This window comes from Lactuca saligna, chromosome 4 (genome assembly GCF_052625555.1).
Source record: "Lactuca saligna cultivar CGN05327 chromosome 4, ASM5262555v1, whole genome shotgun sequence".
NCBI classification, from domain to species: Eukaryota; Viridiplantae; Streptophyta; class Magnoliopsida; order Asterales; family Asteraceae; genus Lactuca; species Lactuca saligna.
Genome location: NC_136420.1, coordinates 16,914,094 through 16,926,508, shown reverse-complemented (window position 1 = coordinate 16,926,508; position 12,415 = coordinate 16,914,094). Strand labels below are relative to the sequence as shown.

At 33.4% G+C, this 12,415-nt stretch overlaps 1 protein-coding gene across 2 annotated transcripts; it reads right to left on the bottom strand.

Moving 5' to 3' along the window:
- Nucleotides 1-5,003: 5,003 nt before the first annotated feature.
- LOC145041316 (uncharacterized) lies at nt 5,004-7,205 on the bottom strand. Of its 2 annotated transcripts, none has more exons than XM_078989329.1 (6): nt 6,825-7,205; nt 6,211-6,342; nt 5,927-6,130; nt 5,611-5,811; nt 5,455-5,506; nt 5,004-5,354 (listed from the first exon to the last, which is right to left on the bottom strand). In XM_078989329.1, the coding sequence occupies exons 1-6, from the start codon at nt 7,037-7,039 to the stop codon at nt 5,115-5,117; spliced, it is 1,044 nt and encodes a 347-aa protein (XP_078845455.1). In that variant the 5' UTR covers nt 7,040-7,205; the 3' UTR covers nt 5,004-5,114. The 2 variants fall into 2 exon arrangements, with proteins under 2 accessions (XP_078845455.1, XP_078845456.1); XM_078989330.1 differs by having other exon boundaries at nt 5,004-5,382; nt 6,825-7,203.
- Between the last annotated feature and the right edge of the window lie 5,210 nt (nt 7,206-12,415).

Below are 12,415 nucleotides of genomic sequence, written 5' to 3'. Positions count from 1 at the left end.
AACTAAGAAGATAAACATAACAAGATAAACAAGTAGATAAAACAATTTCCTTCAGATTTCACCATCTAGGGTTTAGAATACCCATCAAAACATCTCCAATCATCCAAATCTCATAGCTATTAGTTAGTTGGAGCTTGGAGATGAACATGGAGTGAAATTAGAACATATATTTCATAAGAACACCATAGATAGAGAGAAAAATCATACTTGAAGGTTCTTATAACCATTAACACAAAATTGAAGAGGTAAAAAAAAGAAGAAGAACTACATTTAGGTGCTAGTTTGAGAAAGAATTTGACCAAGCTTCAAGTAGGATCTTCAATTACCAAGGCACCATGGATTTGGGAAGTAGTTCAAGGAGAGGGGATGGACTGAAATCATGATTGGGGAGAATGAGGGAAGAAGATGACTTGAAATAGAAAAATATTTGGTAGCTTATACTCTTTTAGTCCTTCCTTGCAAAACACTTTCAGAATGTCTCCAAACTAGCTAAGGAACGTAAATAACTTCCAAAATGGTCCATCGCACCCTAACCTCACAAGAACTTAGTTCAAGTCATTAGATGGTTAACTCACAAATCAAACTTAAGTTTGACTTGATCGACAAAATGTGGCCCTTCTTGCTAATTTAATTCGTATGACACTAAAATCTTATTAGTTTATAAATATATATTAACTAGTGATAAGACTTTTATTATTATTTTTATCATTTCCTCACATTTTCATTATTTTCATTATTTATTTTTATTTTATTTTTTATTTTTATTCTTCAATTAGAATTTTATGTTTACCAAAAACCAAAAACTTCTAGCCCCAAAACATGATGTTACATTTAGAGAAAGAAACTTTGGAAATAAGATGCACATAAGTTGTTTGATAAAATGCCTTTAAGGGCCTATTTGGTTGGTTTTAATCCCTTGGACTTATGAGAAATTAAGATCCAATTCTATTGGAAATATGATTTAGTGGCACTTGGAAATCTAAGAATCGTGATAATCACTTTCATATCGAAGTATTTGGGTGGTACTCCCAAATCCTCAATTGGATAAGACTCAGATTAAATCAGAGAGAAAGAAAGAGAATGAGAGGATATGATTTCGTGAGTACCAAAAATGAGACCAAAACTTAATTTAGATCTTTGTCTGAAAACGGTTCAGCCAGGGGCTCTGCCCCATGGACCCTGCCAGGGGCTGCCGCCCCTTGGGCCCCGCTCCAGGGGCGCTGCCCCCGGACGCCCGTTCGTTCTGGGGATTCGCCCCTAAATGACAGTGTATTTTGATACTTGATCAAACTTAAACAAGTGTGTACTCCACACCTTCCTTACTTGTTTGATATTTATCAAGATCACTTTTGGTCAACAAAGTAATCCTATTACTTAAATAGCATTGATGATAACAAATCACCAACAAACCTTCCCCATTTAAGAGTAATCTTGATTAACTTAAAATGAAACATAACACTAACAAACTGATGCATAAATGAAATGTCATGATGATTGAATTTCATATTATTATATTATACAATCCAAATATTCGAATATCAGGGTGTCACTAAGGATTGAACCCTTTATATCCATAGTGAATACATGAAGATAATACACACAACAGTTTACATTCTCATAAGTTCTAACTTGACACTATATTTTACTAGCTTGTGTCCCATCCTTCAATAAGCATATCAAAGTCCAAGTCCTAACTTCTTGAAGCAGCTAAACTCCATGCTTATATAGGTAGTCCTTTTATTCTTGCACCTGCAAATGCAATTTTTCAAAAGAACTATTAAGAATATAAATTCAGCCTCTTTTACTTGCAGTACTAAACACATACCTTGGATGATGATAATAATGTGTTCCAATCTTCAAATATTAAGCTTTCCACATTGAATTTAGCATCTAATATTATATTAGATGGGAATTGGGTATCTCAATATAAAAGATTTTAAGTGGACTTTAAACCCATCCCTATAGCCGCCTTGTGCACAAGATCTCTTGCTAACCCTTTGGTTAAATGATCGGTTAAATTCATTTGAGTTCTTACAAACTCCACAGATATCACACCAGTCATGATGAACTCACGAATCATGCTATGTCTAACACCTAAATGTCTAGACTTTCCATTGTACACTTGACTATATGCCTTAGCCAAGGTTGCAACACTATCACATCTGATAGAAATGGTAAATATCGGTTTGGGCCATAATGGAATTTTATAAATCAAATTCCTTATCCATTCAGCTTCTTTACCAGCAGTAGACAATGCAACAAACTCAGATTCCATGGCTGAGTTAGTAATACAAGTCTGTTTCTTGGATGCCCAAGAAATAGCACCTCCTCCAAGAAGAAACACCCAACCACTTGTAGAGGAGTGATCCTCTAAGTTGTTAATCCAGCTGGCATTAGAATAACCTACCAAAACATAAGGATATCTACTATAAGTTAAACCATAATCCATGGTCCCTTTCAAATACTTGAATACTCTATTCACAGCTTGCCAATGATGTGAACTAGGATTACTAGTATATCTACTAAGTCTTCCCACAGCATATGTTATATCAGGCCTAGTACTAATCATGGCATACATTAGACAACCAATAGCCCTTGAGTATTCAAGTTGAGACACTGGAGATCCTTTATTAGGTAGAAGCTTAAGACTATGATCTATAGGAGTGTTAATAGAAGAACAATTCTCAAAGTTAAACTTTTTCAATATCTTCTCAATGTAATGACCTGGCAGCTCGATCCCAGCCAAGGGCTCTACCCCTTGGACCCCGCTCCTAGGGGCGCTGCCCCCGGACCCCCGTTCGTTCAGGGGCTTCGCCCCTAAATGACAGTGTACTTTGATACTTGATCAAACTTAAACAAGTGTGTACTCCACACCTTCCTTACTTGTTTAATATTTATCAAAATCACTTTTTGGCAACAAAGTAATCCTATTACACTTAAATAGCATTGATGATAATAAATCCCCAACAAATTCTACCACTTTCTCATGTTTGGTTCAAGTTTTCATAGGGAATTGGATCATAAATGAGGGAAGGAAAGTAAATTTCATTATCAAGAGGAAGGATTAGAATCTCATTCAAGAGTGATTGTTGAAGATTATCATATTACACCAACACCTACCACCACTACTACCAATGTCACTAGCATTGCCACCACTTCTGCCACCTCCATCGTTGCCACCGTTCACCACCATCGCAACTACCATCAACCACAGCCACCACCGTTGCCGCCACTACCACCACCTCCACCACAACACACGGGATGTGGAATTTGATTCCAATTTCATATCCGGTCAACTAAACAAGATATGAAATTTGATTCTAATTTCTGACATATTCCATTACTTTGACAAATTTCAATTCCTTCATAAACATCATGCACACCGAACAAGAGTTTTTAAACTTTGAATGTTTTGTATTAAACTATGAATGTGTGTATTAAATTTTCCCACCAGCAGTGGCCTAACCACCTCCCCTTTACAGTTGCCTCATATTACCGGTAGAAACAACCACCAACGCCATTGTTTAATTATGAATGTGTGTATTAAATAGTGAATGATCTATAAATGATATATTAAATTGTAAATAGGACGGAAAAAATGCCTATAATTTTGGTGTTATATAAATTTCAGCCTAATGACTATGAATGGTTTATATAATTATATTCACTGTTTAATAAGTATGAATGGTTGGTTTTTAGAATTTCTAACATGTAGAAATTTTATTTGAATATATATATATATATATATATATATATATATATATATATATATATATATATATATATATATATATATATATAGGAAAAGTGAATATACCTTAATATATAAGCTTAGGTACCCAAAATCATCATAATACATCGTTTTGTTTGATATATTTATTATAATGTTCTTCAACTTCAATCTTTAACTTGATTTACTTTCAAGATTTTCAAAATTTCATTATTATCTTTCTCTTACCTCACATCTTTTTGACGAACATCAATTAGGCTATATATATTATAGTTGAAAATGAAAATTATGTAAGAGGAAAATAAATGTGATATATATATATATATATATATATATATATATATATATATATATATATATATATATATATATATAATTCAAATAAAATTGTTGTGTTTTTAAAGATACTTTTGATCTCTATATTGTTTATCGATTAAAGGTTTTTATTCGTGATATTATTCAATGACATATAGCAACAAGAATAAACAAAAGAAAATTTAAATATCCACCTGTAACCTGTATTTTGTTCTTAGTTATCTTCCTATTCAAAATTTTATTTGGTAATCCATTTTCTTGACATCTATCATTATTTATCATTATGTACTAAGTAGGAAGATTAGTAAAGTAAAAGAATATCTGATTTCTGTAAACAAAATGAAGTTGCTTTGGACAGCTCTCATGGTACGTGTGGTTTTCTGCTAAATCCTGCAGAGATGAAGGTGGGTCAGGTTTGTCCTATCTAAAAGATATTTATTTTTATTTTTTTTATATTTTGTGTGAATGTTATACTATAAATCTTTTCTCCAATACTTTCTTAGGGTGGATTGTGGGAGTTTATTCATTCCATCATTTTCTTTCCAACTCGATCATCCCACTAACACATGAAAGGTCAATTTTCCCAATTTACATAACTTTTAATTTTTAAAAAATATAAGTTATAAGTCAAAACAAAAAAAAATGGTCCAAACATCAGTTTTTTCAAAAAAAAAAAAATTGAGGCTTTTTTTGAAAAACAAAAAATGTATGAAAACAAACAAAAAAAAACACAGAAACCCGCTAAAATGGCTAATAGGGAAAACAAACAAACAAAAAAAAACAAAAAAACAAAAAAACAAACAATTACCTAAGGGGAAAATTATAGGAACTATTTTAGAAAAAAAAATGAAGTTTAATCCAAAAAAAACCATTATATACACCTTACGTTGATTTGAAATTGTAGTAGTATTGCAATTTGCAAGGGTCCTTAACAAGCATTTCAAGAAACCACTTACAATAAACACATCAAAAAGCCAATCAACCACTTGTTTGTTAGATTCCATACAAAGTATTTCTTTCTACATTAACTTTGTCATCTTATCATATCATATCATTATCATATTCATATTCATACCAATCCCCCTAACAGAACACCATCCACAGTTAAAGACATATATGTTGAGATCCATTCACCTACAACAAAATGCAACAGTTGCAACACGAGACCCAACTGATCCACCAAACATAAAAGTTGGATACGAACGAATATGATCCAAATACCAAAATAAACCCCCCCTTCCTTCTTCTTCTTCTTCCATCTCCCCAATCTTTCTTTGATTAAAATTCTCCACTTCTTGCACCAATTCCTCTTTAGTATTATTGCACGATGTAATCACCTAAACAAAATTATATATTTATATCCATCAAAATCAAAAACATTAAAAATAAATAAATACGTTGTAACTTACTAATAGTCCACCAGGAGCTACAAGTCTTGACATAGACTCCCAATACATAATCCTGTAATTTAAACAAAATTAACCTCTAATTATCAAGAATTATGTAAAAAACCCTCCACTTCCAGTCCACCCATTTTGGTGATTTTGTAAAGTACATATAGATACCTTTTAATGGGTCCATCTTGATGGAGACCAATAGCATCTAAAGTTCCCTTATCCATAACTAACTCAAACTTTTTCTCCAATTTTGTTTCAAGAACATCATCAACTAACAGTTTGATTCCAGTAAATCCATCACGAATAGCAAGGCTTCGAGCAAGGTTAATTGCTCCTTCACTATAATCTGTTCCAGTCAGATCAGAGAACCTATATATATAGATATACACCAATCACCATCAAAAGTTGAAAAAAGAAAGATTCATCATCACACACTATAATGAGGAAGGAATAAGTTTATGTAATATTATAATATATAATGTACCCTTGTTTAGCAAGCTCTTGAAGAAGCAGCCCATTGCCTGTCCCAACATCAACAACACTCCATCCTGCTAAATCTTGACTAACAGACTCAGAGACAGAGTCATCATCAAGATCATTATGATGATTTTGTAATTGTCTTTGTGAAATGTCAATGCATAGTCCTTTTGTCCAGGAAGCAACCATTTCCATCACATCTGCCCCAAACCTTGACGAATGAAAAAGTTATACAAAAAAGCATGAAGGTATAATATGTTCAGTTGTAGTCAATTAATTAGATAAGCATACCAAACTTCACCAGCATCCCCATGTTCACGAAAATTTGTCAATTCATCTGCATATGTTGCATCCCAGTAACTTTGATACCCCAGCATGGATGTAAATGTAAATGTTTCGGCATCAGCTTCTTCCTTGTCAGAGCTTTAGGAAAAGAGTATTAGCATTTATTGATATGAATAGTTATCAACTTATCATTCAACATTGTAATCCAAGTTTCTTCTGAACAGATCGCAGCAATTAGAAAACTATTCATCATGAAAATTGGGAATAATTCTGGTTTTGAATGTCTATTATGAATGTTAGGTAGTAAGCTCGTGTGGATTCAGTAGCAGAGATAGGATGCCGATAGATAATATCATATTATATAGAATACCAGTAGTTATCAACTAATTATCCGTCTTCTCTGAATCAACAAACACTTAATCTTCGTTACACTGGTCAATTTGAGTATATTCCTAATATAAACAGAACCAAATTCATATGCATGCTCACATATTCTTATTATCTGCTGTTCTGTTTTTTACTGACATAACTTCAATGTATAATTGCTAACAGTAATCAACGGAAAAACGAATTAACTTCGTGTAGTACGGAATTTTTATGAAACTCGAAAGCAACCTAACCTATAATCAGAGGCAGCACAAAATCTGGCCGCTGCTAGAGCTTCGGATGCATCGGCATGACGTTGATCGTCATCAAGGGTACTACCATAGTCACTCTTGATGGACCAAGAGTCGGCCGCGATAGAACGGTCGTCATCGGAGATCAGATCGGCGGTTGACAGGGCTCGTGCCTGTGAGATGTCGATGTCTTCCGGATGCAACCGAATTCCGGCCATACCCGGAAGATGAGGGATTGAGGGACAAATTTTGAAGGTTTAGAGAAAAAGAAACCCTAGGGAGAGAAAGAGAGGATTTGCAGAGAGGGAAGAGTGATGGGAACGTACTGCTCTTGGAGAATCTGGCAAACCAATTTAGGAACAAACGAATTTCGAAATATGGAAATGGAAATTTTTAAAAAATAAAAAGAAAATTCTAAAATTTGCCCATCAGATCTACTCCTAAACTAATTTTCATTAACAAAAAATAAATTCTTTTATGATTTATTCCTAAATTATTTTTCATTAACGAAAAAAAAAAACATTAATGTAATCAGTTTAGCCATTTCATAGGGTAAACCATTAATTAGCCGATTACCATGAGTCAATCTTATTACTCTCCATTAATCTTCCTCGATACTCATTTGTAAAATGATTGATAAGAAAACATCTCATAAAAACATCTTCTCACAGGCAAACCCTATTTTAAATAACTGAAGTACAACTGATAAGAAAATCAAAACAACTCCATGTGGTATTTAATTATCTTGTAATCAGAATTGTTTCCCTTGAATTATTTTGATTAATGTTTTGATACGGTCAAACTAGGTGCAAGACCTGCACTCTTTGAGTGAGTGCCGACTCCAGTAGAAGAGAAGAAAGAAACAGAGAATTTTGAATCAAAAGTCTTTGTATGGTTTTTTATTATTACTTTAAATACTACCAAAAGAAAAGCAAGAGATAAGCAATCCAAAACAAACACATGTCCTTATCCTACTGCAATTCAAATACTAAGACTATCACATACTAGTAGTAATATTGATTTCATTCATTGCTTATCATGTAATCTTCATGTCACTTAGGCGCCACCGATACCCAAATTGTACGATGCGTCCCTCCTAGTTCAGGTGCAACCACTCGATCCGGACATAGCATTCCCCTCCGCTTTAGAAAGCACATTGTCCTCAAGGTGGTAATCAGGATAAGCATACTGGAATTCATCGAGCCACTCCGACGACGCCTCGACAAGCAAGCGACCGGACCATTGTACGAGCACTTGTATCGTGGGTAACCCTCTTCAAAACACACATCGAGATGCATAAATAGCAAGAGGCCGTTGTAAATTCTGCAAGTTCTGGCTAGACATTTAAGATATAATACATAATAATGATAAATATAAATCCTCGATTAGGATTACCATTAGTTGTGCGCATTGCAGACTACGTATTACCAAGTCATTTTAGTAATTTATCGATAAACGACGAAATGGCAATCTTGATAGAAGATTCTTTAGGACAAATAATCTTGATAGAAAATGCAAGAGTTGCAGATGAAACCCGTACACATAAAACACACTGAAATTCGAATTCGTATGCAACAGTTATAAACTTCCGAAAGTTTCACGGTCAGAGAGTGTATCGCAAATAGTGAATTGGACATAGGTTGCTTATTAGCTTAATTAATCTAAACAAGAGTCTTATTATTCACAAAACCGAGAGCGCGCATAAAGAGAACTCTCAAATCTGACATCATAATAGGAAGTTATGATTTTCCTAAGTTTCAGTGACAATGTGCAATATTGATATCGACTTTTAGATCGGTTGATGATTAGCCGAAACAATCTAAACGAGAATCGAATATCCCGTTAATAGGAACCCGAAAATATAAAGACAATCGAGAACGAATGTCAAAAAAAAGAGTTATGTATTTTTAACAGACTTTAACAGTCTACGCCTGTTAAAAGTATAACTTTAAAAATAAAAGCAAAATTAGCTGACGGAGTCTAAACAGAAGTTGTAGATATCTTTGATAGTTACGCGTGGAATAAAGCAAGTTGAATAAGGAGTTCGTTTAAACAAGTTATGAAATTTCTAAGAAAACATAAAATTTCGCTCGCAGCCACGCGCACAGACAACATGTGTGGCACGTAACGACACACGACCCAGAATGTGACACGTAGCACCATGCAAAAGGTGACACATAACCTTGTTCCGACCAGATACACAGCACGCACCTTATCTATGTGCGCCACACTCATTTTTTACCTATATATAGATCTCGGATTTCAATCATTTTTTACACCTAATTCCCTTCGAATCTCTCTAAAGTACCTTCTAGCTTTTAGCCCCTTTTAGTCCATTTTACTCCCAAGTCTTCGTCCCCTTCGACGAAGCCCTACGGTATCAGATAGTTGGTAAATAAAAGCTCCCGGATTAGAGTTATGCCCGCGTAATTCCCGATTTTCGATAGATTACTCTGTAAGTTAAGCTACACTTATTTTATTTAGGTGTAAATTTTAATTATAGTCATAGTCATTATTATGAATCTATAATTAAGATTTATCAGTGATTCCAAATCATTATACTGATTGATCCACTTACGAGAGTGATTTTATGATGGATTTAATGAAGTGTTTAAAGTGTGATTTCCAAACAGTATACTCTATTATACCAAACGGAACCTACTTATGATATGATCCTACCTGATTATTCCTTACATGATAGATCTTGATGTAAACATTGGGATTATTAAGGAATCTAGACTATAATTATTATAGTCACCAGGATTATAAAACTAGACTAATGCTTAGTGTTATATACGTCTAGGTCTTTTTAGAAGTGCGAAGCGAAGCACTACCGAAATCATCAGTCGCCCATTTTTATCAAGTGAGTGCATAGTCTCTTTTCATGAGCATGATTTAATACAAGTATTAATTAAAGTATTAAATATTTGTTGGTAGTCGTGTGTGAATTATATGCTTATTTTATGGATATATATATATATATATATATATATATATATATATATATATATATATATATATGTGGGGGGGGGGGGGTATGTATGTGTGTGTGTCTATATATATATATATATATATATATATATATATATATATATATATATATATATATATATCATGCTATGTGCGAACCGAATATGGTTCTACTTTATGTTGGGATAAATAGATAACTCTATATAATAATATTAGAAGTAGCACTGTTAAGAAGATAAATGAACAATAATACATAATACTCTATACAGAATATGTACACGAAAGATAGGTTAGTGTCATCCAAGAATATAGTTGGTATTAGAAGTTAGTTACAGGCGTTGTAATCTAGTTTATGGATAAACTAGACTTATGGAAGATACCTAATTCATTTAGGTTTGATATTGGGTAGTCTTATTAGGAGAATGTGTATAAGTTAGAAATGAAGAGTAAATTTTGTGACAATACTAATATCGACTTTTAGATCGGTTGATTATTAGCCGAAACAATCTAAACGAGAATCAAAGATCTCGTTAATAGGAACCCGAAAATATAAAGACGGTCAAGAACAGATGTCGAAAGAGAGAGTTATGTATTTTTAACGGACTTTAACAGTTTAATCCTGTTAAAAATATAAATTTAAAAATAAAAGCAAAATTAGTCGACTGAGTCTAAACGGAAGTTGTAGATATCGTCGATAGTTACGCATGGATATAAAACAAGTCGAATAAGGAGTTAGTATAAGCAAGTTATGAAATTTCTAAGAAAACATAAAATTTCGCGCGCAGCGACACGCACAGACAACATGTGCGGCACGTACTGGCACACGAAACAGAATGTGACACGTAGCACCACGCAAAAGGTGACACATAACCTTCTTCCGACCAGATACGCAGCGGGCACCTTATCTATGTACGGCCACACTCATTTTTCACCTATATATGGATCTCGGATTTCAATCATTTTTTACACCTAATTCCCTTCGAATCTCTCTGAAGTACCTTCTAGCTTTTAGTCCCTTTTAGTCCATTTTACTCCTGAGTTTCTGTCCCCTTCGACGAAGCCATACGGTATTACATAGCTGGTGAATAGAAGCTCCCGGATTAGAGTTATGCCCGCATAATTCCTGATTTTCGATAGAGTACTTTGTAAGTTAATTTACACTTATTTTATTTAGGTGTAACTTTTAATTATCGTTATAGTCGTTATTATGAACCTATAATTAAGATTTATCAGTGATTCCGAGTCATTATATTGATTGATCTACTTACGAGAGTGATTTCTAGACTGGATTTAATGAAGTGTTTAAAGTGTGATTTCCAAACAGTATACTCTATTATACCAAACGGAACCTACTTATGATATGATCCTATATGATTATTCCTTACATGATAGATTTTGATGTAAACATTGTGATTATTAAGGAATCTAGACTATAATTATTATCTCACTAGGATTATAAAACTAGACTAATGATTAGTGTTATATACGTCTAGGTCTCTTTGGAAGTGCGAAGCGGAGCACTGCCGAAATCATCAGTCATCCATTTTTATCAAGTGAGTGCATAGTCTCTTTCATGAACATGATTTAATACAAGTATTAATTAAAGTATTAAATATTTTTTTGTAGTCGTGTGTGAATTATATGCTTATTTCCTGGATTATAAGTTAAGATATATATATATATATATATATATATATATATATATATATATATATATATATATATATATATCATGCTATGTGCGAACCGAATATGGTTCTATTTTATGTTTGGATAAATAGATTTTTTTTTGAAACGACAAATCTAATATATTATTAAACTATACCTTGAACTCACTTATGTCCACAATAGGACTTGAACCATCAACCTCAAGGAAAGAGAGCAACATCGGATACCGCTAGGCTATAATAATATTAGAAATAGCATTGTTAAGAAGATAAATGAACAATAATACATAATACTCTATAGGGAATATATATACACTAAAGATAGGTTAGTGTCATCCAAGAATAGAATTTGTATAATAAGTTGGTTATGTGCGTTGTAATCTAGTCTAGTGATAAACTTAGACTTATGGAAGATACCTAGTTCAATTAGGTTTGATATTGGGTAGTCTTATTAGGAGAATTTGTGTAAGCTAGAAATGAGGAGTAAAGTTCTATTCCGTGACACTCTCAGGTTTAGATGTACAGTAGCTCCGTACGGGAGTATGTTATTGTATTCCCCTTGGATAACCGAAAATGATAGGTCTTATTCAGACAACTATAATGGCATATCCAGACACCTCCAAGAGCAGGTGGCAACAATGGACCATTCTAGATAATCTTGTGAATACTTTTGTGGCATGAGATCATACTGATAGACGTAGATGAAATGGGATACCATATTCATCAAATACTCTGATGACCCATATGTCTTTATGATTGCACCAACCAAGGAATCCCCTAGCTTAGTAGGCAAGCTTTTTTAACCATTCATCAGGAGAGGTAATTTATCCCTGATAATTTGTGAGGATCGATAGGAATGGATATGTGGGATGTAATCCTATATGGACATTGCATGGTAATAGTTGATTTTTCAAGTCTGGTAATTAAGGAATATTATCATAACAATACCGTGGGATT

Bases quoted from the DNA above. Each gene is read 5' to 3' on its own strand.
- LOC145041316 (XM_078989329.1), bottom strand. From the start codon at position 7,039: ATGGCCGGAATTCGGTTGCATCCGGAAGACATCGACATCTCACAGGCA. The intron at 6,343-6,824 runs GTTAGGTTGCTT...CTTTTCCTAAAG, and splicing joins TGTGCTGCCTCTGATTATAG to CTCTGACAAGGAAGAAGCTG. The intron at 6,131-6,210 runs GTATGCTTATCT...TCATTCGTCAAG, and splicing joins GGGGATGCTGGTGAAGTTTG to GTTTGGGGCAGATGTGATGG.